We start from the raw sequence: 17,530 nt of genomic DNA, 5'->3' as shown, positions 1-17,530 counted from the left end.
ATGGAGTTGGGATTTGTAATCAGAATTTGTAAAGAATTTGCCTCTCGATTATTTCTTAATTTATTTATTTATTTACATTTTTTTTTTTTTTTTAGAGTCTTTATTCAATAAAATATACATATTATTACATTATAATACATTATGAAGAAAACAAAGTATTAAGATATATTTTGTCCCGATAAACTATTCAATAATAGTTTGTCATCGGGTGCTCAGACATTAGTTTTAATTAATAATCAAATAAGAAGAGTACAGACATAATACTGTATACGTATAAAATAATAAACATAAAAATAGTTTAAAGATTTTTTTTTTTTTTTTTTTAAGTGAGAAAATAGAGTAAAATAATACAATTAAAATTAAACAATAGTAATTTACTTAAATATATTTTAAATATAAGAAAGAAAAAAAAATAATAGACACATATATAAATAGTGTGTGCTCATAAATGTAATCAAAACAAGATAAGAAAATAAATTAAACAAGGTAAAGTAAATCTAGAATTTCAATTCATATCTACAGAAAAAAAAATATAAAAAAATAGTAAGAAAATTAAAAGTACATATAAAATTAAGATCTAACATTTTACATTTGTAAATGAAATAAGAAAGTAAGAAAGTAATAAAAGAAAAGAAAAGGTTAACCCAGGAAAATAACAAAAATGTAATTAATGAGGGATAAAATTATTTTTTTTTCAAAAAATGTATATATGTAAAAAAATAATAATAAGTAAAGAATATTAAAAAATTTAAAAAATGTATTACATAAATACTACATAAATAATAAATCAATATAGGAACGTTTTATCTACTAACCACTTACGTAATAGAAACTTAATTTTATTTTTACTATGACATGTTTTCATGTCAAGTGGCAACAAATTAAATACTTTTGGAACAATATAATCCAACGTACGTTGTCCATATTTATTTTTAAATTTTGGTACTACTAGGCCATCAACAGATGTAAATCTTGTTAGATAGCTGTGTTCTAATTTATTTTTATATATCGAGCTGAACATCTGTTGGATAATAATTTTGCTCATAAATAAGATTATTGTACATTATTTGAGACATAAGTCCCAACTCCATGGGACTAAAAGTCATGTGTTGAGATGGGACAACTACTATGATCTGCCGTTATTTTTACTGGTTTAAAGCACAAAATCAGGCTCTATAATTCACCGGTATTTCTATGTTAAATTCGGTAGTCCGCCGCTTGCTAAGCCCCAATCTTTGTAAACCTTGGCGCCCAGATTGGGTAAAATAATTAATAAAATGCAAGTACAAATTCCTCAATAAAAACAAGATTTACAAAATAGGTATCTGTTTTAAATTTTACCTAATTTTATGTGTTAACTATAATCCGCCGTTTTCATTATTTGGACACTCGCCTGGTTTTTAAAGTGGCGGATTATAGACAGAGTACTGTACTTCAATTACTTGCATCCGAGTTAAGGTTAACTTTAGTTGCTGCATATATTATGGGTTATTGGAAAACTGGTATTTTATTATTTTTTATTTGTTTATTAATTTTTTTCACAGTATATTTATGTAAAATAACAACATTATTAAGTTGGAGTGTACAATGACATGACATGATCAAACAAAATCAATGCTCCTCAGGTATGGGAATATCAAGCAAGTGAAGATTAGTAAGCTGCGGATGGATGGTAAATTTACTGACTTGCACGCTTCTACTAGGGCAGGTAGACTGATAGGGTCAGAGGTCGAGTTTGTATTCCCAACGGGAGCGGGCCCGCTAGTGCCGTTGGAGGGGTAGTTAGAGTTCTGAGATTGAGTGGAGTTTGTTGACACGCGAACTGAACTAGAATGCTGAAAAGAAAAACCATTACACAGTGAAAAGAAAATTATGACTACATTTGAGGACTTTATTGCGGAAAATTTGTGTTGACAGTTGGAAGTTGTTGCTTCTTAGCGATAAGCTTGGCATTGTATGTGCAAATTTAAGACATTATTCGAAAGCATTAAAAATTAAACCTATGAAAATGCCATAGAAGGCAAATCAAAATCAATAGTTCAAGAAATTAACAAGATCAGTAGAAAATCTGTCACCGATTTGCCATTTACAAAATTTAAAAAAATATCATCGTCATTTCCTTTTCGCACCTTATGGTGTTTAAGGCATTGCATTGGTACACCAATCGCAATGATCCTGATAATTTTTGTTACATGAAGGTAAAATGATCAGTCTTATGCTTCAGGTGCCAGTCAAAGGACTATGATATATTCTAGAGTAAAAACACCATTTTAAAGAAATTCATGTCAATCGTGTCAGGAATCGAAGCTGAGACCTCTCGCGTGGTAGGAAAAGGCCCTGACCACTACATTACAGGGCCGACATGTTTTTATACATGGGTTTGATAGATTTGTAAATCAAATCTAGGATTATGTATGGTAGCCCAGCATGTTAACTACTCGACGGAAATTGGTAATACATAAATTAATAAATAAAATAAATAACCACAAAGATAGTGCTTCAAATATAAAATTGAAAAATTAACCTATCAAATCAATAAAAAAACTATTATTTTAATTGATTTGAAAGGTTTTAAGACATCCATAAAACTAAATTAATGTTCATACTTGTAAATTGTTTGAATTGGGAGCATTAGGATCAGCTCCCCCAGCCAAGAGAGCCTGAGCTATTTCAGTGTGTCCGCCTCTAACAGCAGCTCGGAGACATGAATCACGAGTGCCACCAATAACCGTATCAAGGTGCACTGGCCGGAAACGGAACTCAGAAGTCGACTCCTGGAAAATTTGTAAGAAGATTACTCACACACATATTTTGAGATTGCTGTCATCCAATGAATTTTGTACATGTACTTTTTAAATGAAAAAAGGACCAATATATTACATCAAAACATATTGTTGTCACAAATATGAAGATTTTTTTGTTTTGCACTTAATTCAGACAAGGTGGTAAAATCTGTTTATGTTTGGTGTACAATTTAGGCTGTTATTTAATGAAGTTTAATTAAATCTTGTGTGGCTATGATATAACATAAGGCTACATAGAGTATAAAACATGGTACATTTTTCTTATTTTATTCAACATGAAGGTGTATTTTACTAAAACAGGACTACATTATATAATTATTTTTAGAAACTATGCAAAATAGATGGCTAAACAGTATATCGTGGGCATTCTGTGGAAAAGCATTAAGTCAAAAATACTAGTTTAGAGATATTTGAGGTTACAAGTTTGTTTGTTAACAATTAATTTTATAACTAAAAGTTATAAAGCCAATTAAATAAATCTTACGCTGATCTATCAACTACAATTTTAAAAAGTTTTTATAAAAAAAATAAAAATAATATCTATAATAATACCTTTTCCCAAATAATAGAGTATTGTTATGACTTAATGCATGTCAGGTATTATTTTACTAAAGTCATGTAATAAAGTCACTTTGTGTGAATTCCTTTATTATTTTTATATTATAACATATTGCTTTATTATTTTTAATGTTGAGTTACTAATAAATCAATAAAAACAAATAATTAATAGAGTTTAAGATGAATAGACTATTAATTTTCATTGTATTTTCATCAGATTCGATATTGCATTCAAGAATGTCAGCATCATTGAAAGAAGGGAGAATACCAACTTTGAAAATCGCATGGAAAATATATTTTTATATTCCCTGAGTGGGTTTATATTCTATTGACCTATAACGGAAAATAATTCGGCCTGTAGTGTAGATAGGACTTAGTGCATTATTGTAGATTGTAGAACATTTGCTGAACAATATTACCACATCATTAAGTCAAAACAGTACATTTTCGACTTGATGCTTTTTCGCAGAATGCCTACGATACTTATGTGTAATTTTTTTGTTTTAAAATACCTTTACTTTAAAATATCTCGTCCTTTGCTTAATATAACAGCGCCATTTCAGTTGTAACAGAGCAATTTTTTTTGGCAGTCTTTTAAAAGTTACAAATCAATGACAGGAGCCATATTACGATATTTGTTGTGTTGAAGAATTACAAAACAATCGATAAATAATATCAATATGAAGCTTTGTACATTTTGAAAAAGTTTATCATATTTTCAATTTTTGCAAATCATTTAAATTTGTGAGCAAAAGAACATCATTACAAATACATGGTATCCAATGATATTAAAAGAGAATTGATATATAAATGGATTTTTTACATTTTAAGCAGAGTAACACCCACGAAGTCTTAAAATTTGAACCTGTAAATGAAAGATGGAAATCGATATAACAACCTTACCTGTGCATTAACAGGTTGTTTGCTACTAATGCTCAGTCGAGACATAATAGATTGTATTCCGACAGATATTCTTCTTCTCGTGGGACTGATAATACTTTCCGGCTCGACTTGTTTTGTAACGGTCGGGGTGGAGGGATCGTCATTTGGTTCTGATTTCTAGTAGATCAAACCAAAATTTGACATTACAACGTGCAAACTAATTTCAAACAGAAAATAAAACAACACTTATGTTTATGGAGTGCAAAATAATGTAAAATTAATCAAAATAAAACATTTATGGAGGTGCTGTCATTTATGCACATTATTTAAAATCTAACAAAAGTTTTGAATACGCATAGTATGTACACATTTGTATTTTTTATGCAAGAATAGAGATTTAAAAAAAAGTTTAATATCCCATTATGTAAAAGTAGATAAAACATTATTATACCCTAACGAGAACCTATTAATAAATATTTATTTAGAAAATAATACTTATAGGTACTAGATGCAGGGCTGGACCTACCATAGGTTCAGTTGGCAAAATGAACCATACACTTGCTAAAAAGGGAGGGGAGAATAATTTACAAACATATAAAAATTCTCTTCTCTTTTCAGTAAGTGGCGGGGCGCTAGATCCCGTTATATCCGGCCTGACTAGATGATGATAAGTGTTATGTTAATGTTCAAAACTCCGCTTAATATAGGAAGGATTATTAATAAACAGCCTATAAATGACAGTAGATTGACTGATTACATAAATATGTTGTATGATTCCAAACCCCCCTATAATAAAAAATGGGAAAAAATATGTTTGAATGTAATTTTAAAGATTTAAATTTGTTTCTGAATCTCGGAAATTTGTTTCAAACGTCGATCGACGGCCGATACGAACACTAAAATTTTGCAACCAAAATAATAATTCCATAAAAACGAGCTTGAACTTAAATATTTTAGTTACTTTTAATTGAAGGCAAAATTGAAACAGAGAAAAAAAACAACAGAAAATTTGTGTGCAAAATTGTATGATTTGCTTATTTTCGATTAGACTAAGGTTTTTTGTGATTCTGTGTTTTGTTGAAAATCTATTATGGAGAGGTTTGGAAGAGACCAACTCAAATACGTAAACACCAAATAATATTATTGATTTTAAAATCTCATGTTTTTTTTAATGGTGATATTATTATTTAATATTAGATATTATTTAACCATTTAGCAAACTTTATTAGATTTTTAAAAACTTCTAGAGCTAACTAAAATCGCAAACAATGGAACATATAATACCTATATACACATTGAAGCAAATAATATTTTAAACAGCATTAAATGATTCATCCAAAACACCAAATAGATTCGGAAATATATTTCATTTGAATCTTACCTGCGTAGAAACCTTTGTCCCTTTAACAGTGTGATGTAAGAGAATATCTACAATAGGTTGATTTCCAAGAAGACACGCAACGTAAAGAGCTGTTTGCCCACTAACATCTCGATGGTTGATATCAAAAACTGCTTGGTATTCAAACTCCCCGGTTTGATCTCTGGTATTAAATAAAAGTTCGATAAATTAGAGATGAATATAAAATGTAATACATAATATTGCATACATAATATTCATTAGTTGAAACTAACTTACCTTAAGGTTGTCATCAGTCTTTCTGGGTAAGGAAAATCTAAAAGTAGAGACACAAGTTCTACATGTCCATTTATGCAGCATGCATGTAAAGGGAGCCATCTTTCGACTGTTTGTTGCTGAAAAATGAAAACAAATATTAGTTAAGAATAACATATATTTAAATGTTAAAAAATCGGAAGCACAAAAGAGTGAAATTAGGGCAGTGTTGGGCAACAGACATAAAATTCTGGCAGGTTATTTCAAAGAAGAATTTTTTTGCTGCTTTTTAAAGTAGTTCAAATCAATACAAGAAAAAATGCTTCTGAGGTACATAGAGAAAATATAAAAATATTACAAGGCATTTTTTAAATATAAAAAAAATGGTGAGTGTCTAAATAGTCATTCATATCATGAGTGCATAATATGAATTACAAATGCGCATATAAAATCCACACAGAAAATGTAATACTCACTGCTAAGATAACGGGTAATTTGAACGATGTTGATAAAATTAATGGAAGGTTGATATTTGGTCCACTTACTAAGTTTGGAAGACCATAATACATAACTGGTTACATCGCTCTAGTGAAATTGTTCGATCGAACAATTTACAAAACTAAGTCAATCATGTAACATAGCAGGTAAGGTGATGAGTCTTACCAGCCCCACGATCAATGAAATTTTGTGGTGTAGAACCACTTTGGAAACCAATATTTTATATCCACTCAAGTATGGTAGGCGAATGCACAAACGAGGCGGACTTATATCCACTCAATTTCCCTTTTCAAGTTATTTACCAAAGAGTTGTCATCAAGTCAAAAACACTCGACCGGGGTTCTGGTTTTATTTCAAAAACAGAACTGTATTTTTATTTGTCAAGGGATGGTATTTTGAATCTCCTCTACCCCCTCCCTAAAGAGTGATTAATTTGGGGATTTAAATTTTTTAGATGCGTTCACAGTTTTCTTTATATTTGGCCACACTAATGATTAAACATTCAATAAATATGAACACGTGAGATCAAAGATGACAATTTTCATTTAGAACATTATTGCGACCTTAAGCATTACCCAAAACACTTAATTAGGTTGAATTGATCAAGCCGTATTCGTTTTTTCCATTTTTTAAACAGTTTTATACATCATTTGATGTTTAATCATCAGTGTGGCTATTACATGAAGCTAAGTGTCGTCGCATTAAAAAAATAATAATTGCCAAATTAACCACTCTCTAGGGGTAGAGAAGATTCAGAATACCACTCCAGAAACAGAAAAAAATTAACAGAAGAGGGAAGAAAGTAGATGGAGGTGGAAATATATTTAATTTAGAGAGAGTTGGTAAAGTTTATACACAAGAGGCGTGTGATGGTTTACCTGCATCATTTCTGGAAAATTCAGCAATAGGGTCTCAGCAATGTCCCTGTTGCCGTGATAGCAGGCCACATACAGCGGGGAGTAACGTGTCACGGGGTGAGAGCGTCCATCAGCTCCTGCGGCTACGAGAGCTCGCACAGCCTCTGACAAACCCATCTCTGCTGCACTGTGTTCAGAGAAATATATTTTTTACCTTGTTATAATAATACAAATTGAATAAGGTCAAATAGAAAAATAAATATAAAACAGTCACTTTAACAGGTTTTTAGAGGAAGTGTAAAAATTTGTTTAAATGTAGATGATCACATCAAGATTTTGAAAAAAATCTCACTAGGTTAATCGTTCTAAGGGGATTGTATACTGTATGTACACGTACAGAACTATTTTTAAAAAAAAGTTTATATAAATGTCATTTATAAAAATAGAATATATTACATATATTTTTACTCTTCACAAATTTCCCAAATGATTTATAAAATGTATTATTGAATGTTTCATAAATATCTACCAATTTAACAGTTTTTTAGAGGAAATGTCTAAATTTGTTTAAGATCCAATTATGTAGATGACCACATCAAGATATTGAAAAAAAATCTCACTAGGTTAATCATTCTGAGGGGATTGTATACTGTATGTACACATACAGCACTATTTTATTTTTTTAAATTTATATAAATATCATTTATAAAAATAGAATAAATTATATATTTTTTTACTCTTCACAAATTTCCCAAATGATTCATAAAATGTATTATTTGTTTATTGAATGTTTCATAAATATCTACCAATTACACTAAAGTACATCCACAATTGAATCGATCCATGTTAAGAGGGCACAAGTCACACTTTTGGTTATTTCAACATTTTTATGTAAGATTATTTAAAAAATACATATCTTTTAGTCCTCATTCAATATCTAACAAAAAGGATCTAATCTAACAAATAACTTGTAGAAAATTGTTACAGCGATTTTAGTTCCATGTTTTAAGAAGACTAGTCCATTGACAAGTTCCCTTTTAACATTGAATTAGAATAAAACACTTTATTTAGTGACAATACTTTATGAGTGTCCTGGCAATACGACAGCTGCCAGTTTAGTGTTTTACCTTAAAAATCAAACGTGAAACGCTACAGGATATGTAAGTATATATTTTTACTGTTAATATGTATTTCATTGCTATGCAATAATCCCTTTTTTTATATACTCTGTTTTACCTTGTATTTATATTGTAAAAAAAAACTAAAAAATTTAAATAATAAAATAAATTTTTAAAAAGTCATTTCAACGTGTATAAAGAGGAGAATCCGACGAGAAAGTGGAAAAAAAATCTGCTAACTTAGACCATTGAATGTGATTACGATGTTGACGAGATGGTAGAAAATAAATGAGAACTTTAAATCATTCTAACTGTAGGAAGTAGACTTAATATTGTAACTACCGAATTGTAATACTTTTTTACTGAAAAAATAATTAAACATGATTTCAAATTTTTTGTTTTGTTAGAAAAATATTTAGATGCTCAAAGGAAACAAGTTCGCGGATTAAAAAAAAATGTAATAAAAAACAACCACCAACAAAATAATATTTTTAATAAACTTTTGTATCGGGATTACATATTTATACCAAATTATTAATAAAAAATACAACCAGTTCATTGAAAACAAAATAAGAGACAGTTTTTGTCGATTTTCTCAAACATTGTGCCCCTTTAATATGGATCGATTAAATTATTATGTTTCCAAGATAAATTTAAAAAGTCATTCTAAAAAGCCATTAATTTGTAATAGTAACAATCTTTATTCTTTCAACAAAAACGTTTCGAAGACTTTAGAAGACTGTTTATATTAAATACATATGTTTGTATTTCGTGTTTATGTACATACATTTAAAACAATTTTCAACACTACATTACAATATACCAAAAATGTATAATATGCTCCCATTAAATAAAAATAAAAATAAAAACTTATCTGGCTTAAGAGAAAGACGTAAGACTGAAAATCTGGCTTTTAGAACGTGGTTTTTTATATTGAAATTTTTTTCTGTTTTTATTAGGACATTTTTTTTTATTTTCGATGTACATGTGAATATATGTTTTTCTTTTTTTTCCATAGTAATAAAGAGTTTTTTATTATGGAATTTAAAAGATACGATTATGTATATATATATATTAGAACTTAACGATAAGCTACTGCTGACGAATTGCATTTTATGCAGTTCAGTTTAGTTTTAATTTTTGTATGCTTTTGATAAATAAAAAAAAAAGAAAGTAAAATGCATATAAAAAATATGGCTGAGGAAACATTGCTGGCTATCTCAGATAAGACCCAGTGGATAGCTAGAAATTACAATTTATATTAATGCACCTTGTTTTTACCTTATAAATTATAAGAATAAAATTGTACTCATCAGCGCTGAAACTGAAAAAGTAACAGTTCTTTTTATAATACGTAGCCTTAAATTATTTTCTCACATTCTTAGCGCTTTGTTGATGTCTAAGGTAAGTTTAAAAAAAGGGCTACAGATACATGAATCATCAGTGAGATTTTCTCTTGTGGTACAAATTACATATTATTTGTATATGTATTAGTGAGTATGTGAGATATTATAAAAAATCACAAACAATTTGAACATTATTTGTATGTTCTTACGTGAAAAGTAGAGTGTTGGCTCCCGCAGGGGCCATGTTGACTATAAGTCCCGCCTCAGGCCCCAGAGCCAGGAGGGGTCCCTTGAGAAGGGCCCCACTGGCGAGGGCGACACGCAGCTCTGCATGACGGGCGGCGCGGAGTCTTTCACATTCATCTGCAAATCAACCACATAAACCACATTACTTATTGAAATAAATCACCTAGTTTGATGTTAAACTTAATCAAAAGCACTTCCATGTATTTATACAAAACAAAAATACCATCTAGAGAGATATGTCCAGGATGAACATATTAAGTTATACAAAACGAGGGCTATTTTCAGGAGAAGTGTACAAGAGTAGGTTTTGTCTAAAGGACCATTGCAGGAGACTGCTGCGAGACATAACATAGATTTATATATGGTACTATTAAGCGTGTTGTCTAGATGTTTATTGAAATTTATGATTAAGAAATATTTTTTATTTGAAGTATTTTTTTATATTATGCATACTTCCATTTTCTATTTTGTTGTATCCCAACTCAACACATGGCTCTTGGCCTCATAGAGTTAGGGAAACGTTATTTTTTTTTTTTGTAATATGTGTCTAAAAAAATAAATAAATAGAATGTCTTTAAGTAGGAAGTTTAGGCATATTTACTATCCTTTTCTATCTCTGATGAAGTGTTGGTCGATCTTAAGGGGAACGGCAGTCTGATTTTTCTTCATACAAACATATTCCCGTATTTCCTTTTCTGGATCATGGCATCAGAGAAGTGTTTTATTTTTTTTAACCAAAACAGTCCAGAAGACCCGATTACAGGGGTGAATTACATCACAGAACTCCCAGGCTTGAGAAAATCCACATTTTAATTTTTGTGTCCTCACCGGGAATCAAACCCAGAACCTTCTGCAAGTGAGTCAAGCGTCTTAACCACTACACCACGGATGCCACCGATTAAAAAAAAAAAAAACTATGGATATTACCATTGGCGTGTCTCTATAGTTTTGCTTTTAAAAAAAATATTTTGTATGGGAGTTAGGACCATTCAAAAACTCAAAAAAGGGCCCAGTTTTATCTGCCGTCTTCGGATGTATGGTACGATAAATAATTTAGAAAAACGGAAAAGATACCGACACAGGAAATTTTATTCTGATACTCTTTGTTAAAAAAAAAAAACAACAAAATCGGTTCAGTTGTGGGGTGTAGTAAACGGGAAAGTGAAACGTCGATTATGCTCTTAAACTTCTCACAGAGTTAAGAACAGTACTCGCCTGTAAACAAATGTTGTTGATAAGAACGTTGATATTATTTACTAAGTTTCCGTTAAAAAATAATCATAAAAAATCATTTCGTGGCGATTTTTTATTAGGTGCGTGTTTGGCTATAGTTTTTATTTAGGTTGTAATATTTTTACAGTTAAAATTAATTGTAAACAATGTGATAAAACTTTGAAAAATCAATTAGTGTAACAAATTGAACAAATAACGCATTTCAGGCAGTATTGCCATACCGTAAATATGTTTGGCTTTTAAAAAAAAAACAACATTAAAAAAAAAGCTATATAGTGTGAAAACATTATTTTATCAAATTATTGAGCAACGTAAATAGGCATGAAATGACAGTGAATTCTATAAACGAAATGATTTTGTTGTACTTGATGTTGGCGTTTTTGATATTTAACTACCCTATTTATTTTACATAGATTACTTTAATCCACACATACACTGCATGTGATTATAATACGCGCATTTGGTTTGTAATTAACATTAATGATATTATATCGACGCTCGCTGAAAATTACCTGAAACGTAACTCCCGTACTATGTTTATTTGATAACAAACATGCTATGAAAATTGCACACACAACAATACAGGAGTAGATTCTATCTCCCAGACAATACTGACGTCAGTCATAAGAAAGAAGGACGTTTCTCGGAGATTGAAAAATTCGCTGTGTGAAAAATACTACAAAAATTTATTTAATTTATTATGCGACAGTATGTATTGTAGTTTGCCCTAACGGAATATATATTTTAATTTTAATAAATTTTACTTTACATATTTAAAAATTAACATTTTCGTCTTGTTTTTAGTAAAAAAAATTCAAGAAAATTTGTAATACTACAATAAAAAGACGTTTCTAGCTAGAAACGCCCTTTTTATTTAGTAATTAAGTAAACGTCTTTCTTTTTTAGTGTTAATATGCCAATTGATTCTACTCAACTAAATATAATTGACGTTACTGGCCATTTACTGTTTTTCAAACTAGTAACGCCGACCTAATAATCAATTAACTTCGAAATTACCAGCACATCTTAAATTTAATTGAATACGAGTAAGTATATTCATTTCAGATGTTTTTAAAAACGGAATAGAAAAAAAAGTAGTTTAATCAGTCTTTAATAATTATATAAGTCAGAACAGCCTTTTATATTTAGTAATCTTCAAGACTTTTTGCAGTTAAGTCTCATTTATTAGTGAAAATAATAGGGTTGTGGTTATTTTAGGAAGATAGATGTATTTTTTTCCTGATTCCGAATATGTATTCAACTTATTTTCGAAAACGGCTTTCTTATGACGCGTTAGGTACAACAAGCGGGCTGGGGTGATATTCCAAACGCGCTCGCGGCCGTAGAAAACACTTTTTTTGTATTTAAATACACGAGATAAAAGTGTTTTCTATGCTCGCGAGAGCGGTTCAGAATAGCACCACCGGCTAAGTTATATCACGTGTTTAAGAATGTGACGATTATTCTAAATTATACCGTTGGTCAGTTAGTATTAATGGAACCGGATCCGAATTACAGTGGGAAGTTAACAGAGTTATCGTTAACTGTGTATAAATTTTTTTTCTTCTAGTTTTTGTATATTTTTGTAAATATATATAACATGTTTATTGGATTCTTATTTTTAATTTAAAAAAAAACTTTTTTTCTCTTAAACTTAGTATAATTACATTTTGTAATTTTTAGGGAAGATTTCCGGTTTGCTTGCCGTCAATGGACCAATGGACAGAACTGATCGAGAATAAGCCGAAGAGAACCTCTGACGTCGCATGCGGAGTTATTTCAGAAATACTAAACTTAAAAAAATCATAGCGCTGATAATACCATATATGAAAATTGAAAAAAAAAGTTGGCTTAGTTTAAGAGTCTATTAACAAATGGAACAAAAAAACACTGAACTTCCTTACTGTCGGAACATGGAAATTCAAATACATATAAACTCATTTCCTTCAACAGAAAATGATTCCAAACGACTCCAAACTAATATAATGTTTCCCTCGGCACGGAACACGGGACTCGGCATTATTGTAAAATAATAAATAAATTTCTCTAAAGGCAATTTTTTAAATATTATTTTATATTTTTTATTAATAACAAATAAAAATACAATATTACAACTAAATACAATTTTTTACATTAATCAAATACATATATTTACATAAAAGTTTCCCATTACGTAAAATAAATAAACAATTCTTGTGTACATAATGGGGAGTGACGTTTTACAGTAGTTTATTTTATTTTAATGAATGAATAGATTCGTATGTTCGTATTGTATGCCACCACGTCGCTTCAGTTCGTTTTTGTCCAAAACACTAAAACACAAATCTGCAGAAATAGAGCTTTCAAGTTTTTTTTTACGAAATAAGCATAAATAATGACCACAACTTGAGACAAAATTCGTTGAAAAACCCCTAAAATAATTGTTTTTTTTTTTTTATTTTAATTTTATTAATGAAGGCTTTTTTATTTTTTACGAAATAGGCATAAATAATGATCACAACTTAATTACAAAATAATGACCTGACAAAATTCGTTGAAAAACCATTTAAAAAAAACTTTTTTTTTTTTAATTTGAATTTTATTAATGCAGGCTTTCTCTGAACTCCTGTACACTAAACGAAATTCCGTTAAAAATAGTTTGTTGGATAAAAACGAACTAAAGCGACGACTAGTTGTAGTGGTACTGTAGTAGTGTCGCGGACTTGCAGATCAGAGCTCCGGCTAAGTTACTTTTAGAAAATGGCATAAAAACTGAATCATTTGCGTAAATAATAAGAACGCAAATTTATATAATTTCAAAATAATGCGTCTTAATTTGAAGTAATAAATTTATGAGGGATTAAAATATATGATATTATACACAAATAATGGGAACATCGATCATAATACGCCAGCGAGTAAGTAGTTTGCGGTAAATTTAGCGGTTTTTCATAAATCACAGTAGCACTGTAGTACAATTATTAGCGGTTTGTATCAGCTTCTGCTTTCGGGTTCATTCGTTACGGTTCGTGTCACTGCGACTGACACAGCAACATTTCCCTTTCGCATAATCAATCAATATTCACACTCCATTTAACTTTAAAAATCGAAAGTAAAAAGATGCCTTTTTAGAAATTTGTGAAAAAAGAAAAGTCAGATTTTTCCTACACGAGAATAAAAAAACTGATAAACTGTCTGAAATTAGTTTTAAAGACCCTGATAACGGCGACAGAGTTGGTCCGTCTCGTGGTCAAATGGTCAGCGAGTTTCCCTACCGTGCAAGAGGTTTCGGGTTCAATATTTTTTTATAGTCACTGGATGGCGCCAGAAACGTAAGAAGACTGATCGTGTTATTCTTATTTTTCCACATCGGTTCCTAAGTGGAGCATGTTGACATCACCGGACGCCTCCAGGAGACCCTATCGCCAGCCAGTGTTCTCTTTTCCTTCCACGTCAATCCCGCGTCCCTCAGTTCCGACGAATAAAGCCGAAAGATCGTCATCGACGGCCTTCCAGGTCGGCGGGAGCCGGCAGGTGAAAAGAAAAAGCAACTTGGGTTTAGGTTCTCCCGAGGCATGCGCAGCACGTGTCCAAGCCAGGTCCACCGCCGCATCCTCAAGACGTTCGTTATAGGAGGCTGCTACGTCCGTTCTCGGACTTCAATGTTAGTTATGAATCATCATACTTTGAGTAACAAAAGTGATACGCTGCGGTTGGCGTACCAATGTGCCCCATGTACCATCAGGTGTGAAAAGGGAATGGAGGGATGAATGGGTGAATGTTAACAGCGAAGATGTTTTTCAAGTAGAACATATTAATTAAGTCTGTGTCCAGGCGGATACAGAATATAGTCCCGAATGTGTAACATAACCAGAATCTCCGACGGTGGTTTTCTACTCGATGGCTACTCTCAGGTAAAAATCCTGAAAAAGGAAATCGAGTGGATATAAGTCCGCCGCGTATTGTGGTGATTGGCGCGTTCGCCTACCACTCACGAGGTCCCAGGTTCGATTCTTAGCAGGGTCGTAAAATATTTGTTCAAGTGATTTTGCATTGCTTATTTACTGTCCTGGCCTGGTACCGAAAGTGTGAGACTGATCACCTTACCTTCATATAACCGACGCGACAGTTGGGATACGCTACATTCGATGTTCCTAGGCACAAGTAAAATTAAAGTATTTTTAATATAGCATTGAAGAAATATGGAAAAACTCAATGCAATGCGGAAATCGCAATGTTTTTTACACAATGCAAATCTCAACGGTCTGATGTTCGCATGACTGATTATGCTGTCCCTAATGTTGTCTGACAATAGTAATTAGTTTCGGCGCTTGGACTCTTATCGTCCGGTCACAATCGATCAGGAAGTTTGTCATAATAATATTGCGCGCAACAGCCGAATAGAGATGAGCATAAACGAACGTTAAAAAATAACCATTCATCGCTGGTTAAAAATAATCGATTATTTTTCAAAGTTTTTATTCGGAAGAAAAAAATACACACAACGGAAAACTAGTACCTAGCCTTTTGTCCCGATAACTTGCAATATGAACAGTCTGTCTTCGGGTGATTAGACTTTGACGTTAATGGTGGATAATAGAGTTAAAAAGAGACTAAAAAATAATAAACTAATATATTTATTACTTAATTATATATACGGCCTAAGCCAATTACAACAGTTACACGAAGAAACATATATACAAGAAACTGAACAAAAAGAACGTAAAACTATGTAGCAAAGGCAAACAAGGGAAATAAAAGAATGACATACAATATATTCACAAACACGATAAACATATAAGACTTCGAGCTAAATAAAGCATGCCAATACTAATAAAAAAATATTTAAAGTAAATAATATTAAAACATAATTTTTGATTTGTTTTTATTGTCTGATAAACATGATTATTATCGACATTATTTGTCTACTCACGAGTTTTAAGACCTCCGCATTTTTGCCAAGTCGTCTTGAAAAACTTATTTTTATGCATTGAAAATAAAAATTACCCTTTTTTTTGTGGTTTTTTGGGATCTTTCAAATCAATTTTTGCTAGTTTAATTAAAAATATAATATTTGGCACTGTTATTCTATTACAGTTTTTACTTAGTTTTTCGTTATTTTTCTATGAACACTTTTATAATTTCTGGATGAAAGATTAAACACTTTGCAATTTATTTTTTGGATCATTAAAATCATTTCCGACTTTTTCAATACATAAAACGGCACTGTATACAACATTGCATACCTTTTTTATTAACGACTTTTAAAATATGATATTAATATTTTCGTTAAAAACGAGTTATTTTGAAAAATTAAAAGAGGTAAGTTAAAATGGGCTTTTGCTAGTTAAAAGGAACAATATATGTATCAGAAAATCTGATTAACGCGAGAGCCATAATCATTCTCCGAATTATCCGAAAAATCCACGGTTAGTCAAGTTTGTATTTAATCAATAACAATAGATTATAAAAACCGAATAACTTTGGTTACAGAAATAATCTAGTGATTAGATTCTCACAGCCGATTATTTCAGTCACTAGTCACTAGGACACAAGTATCAATACTGACGAACAGCCTGACTCCTGTTCAGCTAATATCGTCTTACGCCAACTCTTGCGGTAAATTATTAGCGACACACAAAATCCTGACATATGGCGGGTGTATGGCCGATGGCGGTCAATCTATTTTCTCACAAATAAAGACAGGCTGCGGCTAAGGTGCGCAATACGATATTGACGAGAAATTAGGTGGCGAATTCCTATTAACAAGGTTTGTTAAATTGAAGTAGTAACAAGCTTGAATTTTCAAGTGACTTGTATGAAGGGCGTCGGAGTTATATAATTTTTCGAAATAATGATGTTAATAATCTAAATTGATGTTTTTAAATAAATGTAAAATATCATAGTGGAAATAGATTTTTATTACTAAATTAACGCAGTATTTGTTAACATTCAAGTAATTGAAATATATTCACGAGGAAGAACGACAGTATCCGACAAAGACTTCCATAAAATTTACCGAAATTACGGTGAACGGGTCACTGAAAACAGATTTAAATTAAATCAAAATAGCGTTTAATAAAATTGACATTTATAAAGTGACTCAGTTATTGACAAAAATAGATTTTTAGTATGAGCGAAACCGATAGGAAGGTAAAGTATTTCACGTCGATCTTGTCGGGAATCGAACCTGAGACCTCAGGTATGGCAAGCAAATTAACCAGTGTACCACGAGGCCGACCAATTTCCACTCGATTTCTTTTTTCATAATTTTTACTTGAGAGTAGCCATCGAGTCAAAAACACACGTCTTAGGTTCTGATTCTATTTCATGCACAGAAGTATATTTTTGATTCAGCCTGGGTACGCAAAAAAAGTATTTCTTGATACATTTTTGT

At 31.0% G+C, this 17,530-nt stretch overlaps 1 protein-coding gene across 1 annotated transcript in view; it reads right to left on the bottom strand.

Annotated features, from left to right (window-relative positions):
- Positions 1-17,530, bottom strand: part of LOC148273212 (leucine-rich repeat serine/threonine-protein kinase 1-like) — a 52,153-nt gene that overhangs the window by 17,730 nt on the left and 16,893 nt on the right. The window contains exons 4-10 of the mRNA XM_088239010.1: positions 9,885-10,038; positions 7,233-7,398; positions 5,881-5,996; positions 5,626-5,785; positions 4,266-4,421; positions 2,607-2,774; positions 1,687-1,835 (exon numbers count right to left, since the gene is read on the bottom strand). Coding sequence (XP_088095136.1) covers positions 1,687-1,835; positions 2,607-2,774; positions 4,266-4,421; positions 5,626-5,785; positions 5,881-5,996; positions 7,233-7,398; positions 9,885-10,038 — 1,069 coding nt within the window. The remainder of the gene's footprint in view (positions 1-1,686; positions 1,836-2,606; positions 2,775-4,265; positions 4,422-5,625; positions 5,786-5,880; positions 5,997-7,232; positions 7,399-9,884; positions 10,039-17,530) is intronic.

The sequence above is a fragment of the Micrasema longulum genome, unplaced genomic scaffold, assembly GCF_059751315.1.
Source record: "Micrasema longulum isolate JH-2025_06_02 unplaced genomic scaffold, ASM5975131v1 h1tg002039l, whole genome shotgun sequence".
Classification (NCBI taxonomy): domain Eukaryota; kingdom Metazoa; phylum Arthropoda; class Insecta; order Trichoptera; family Brachycentridae; genus Micrasema; species Micrasema longulum.
This window is presented reverse-complemented; position numbering and strand designations above follow the sequence as displayed.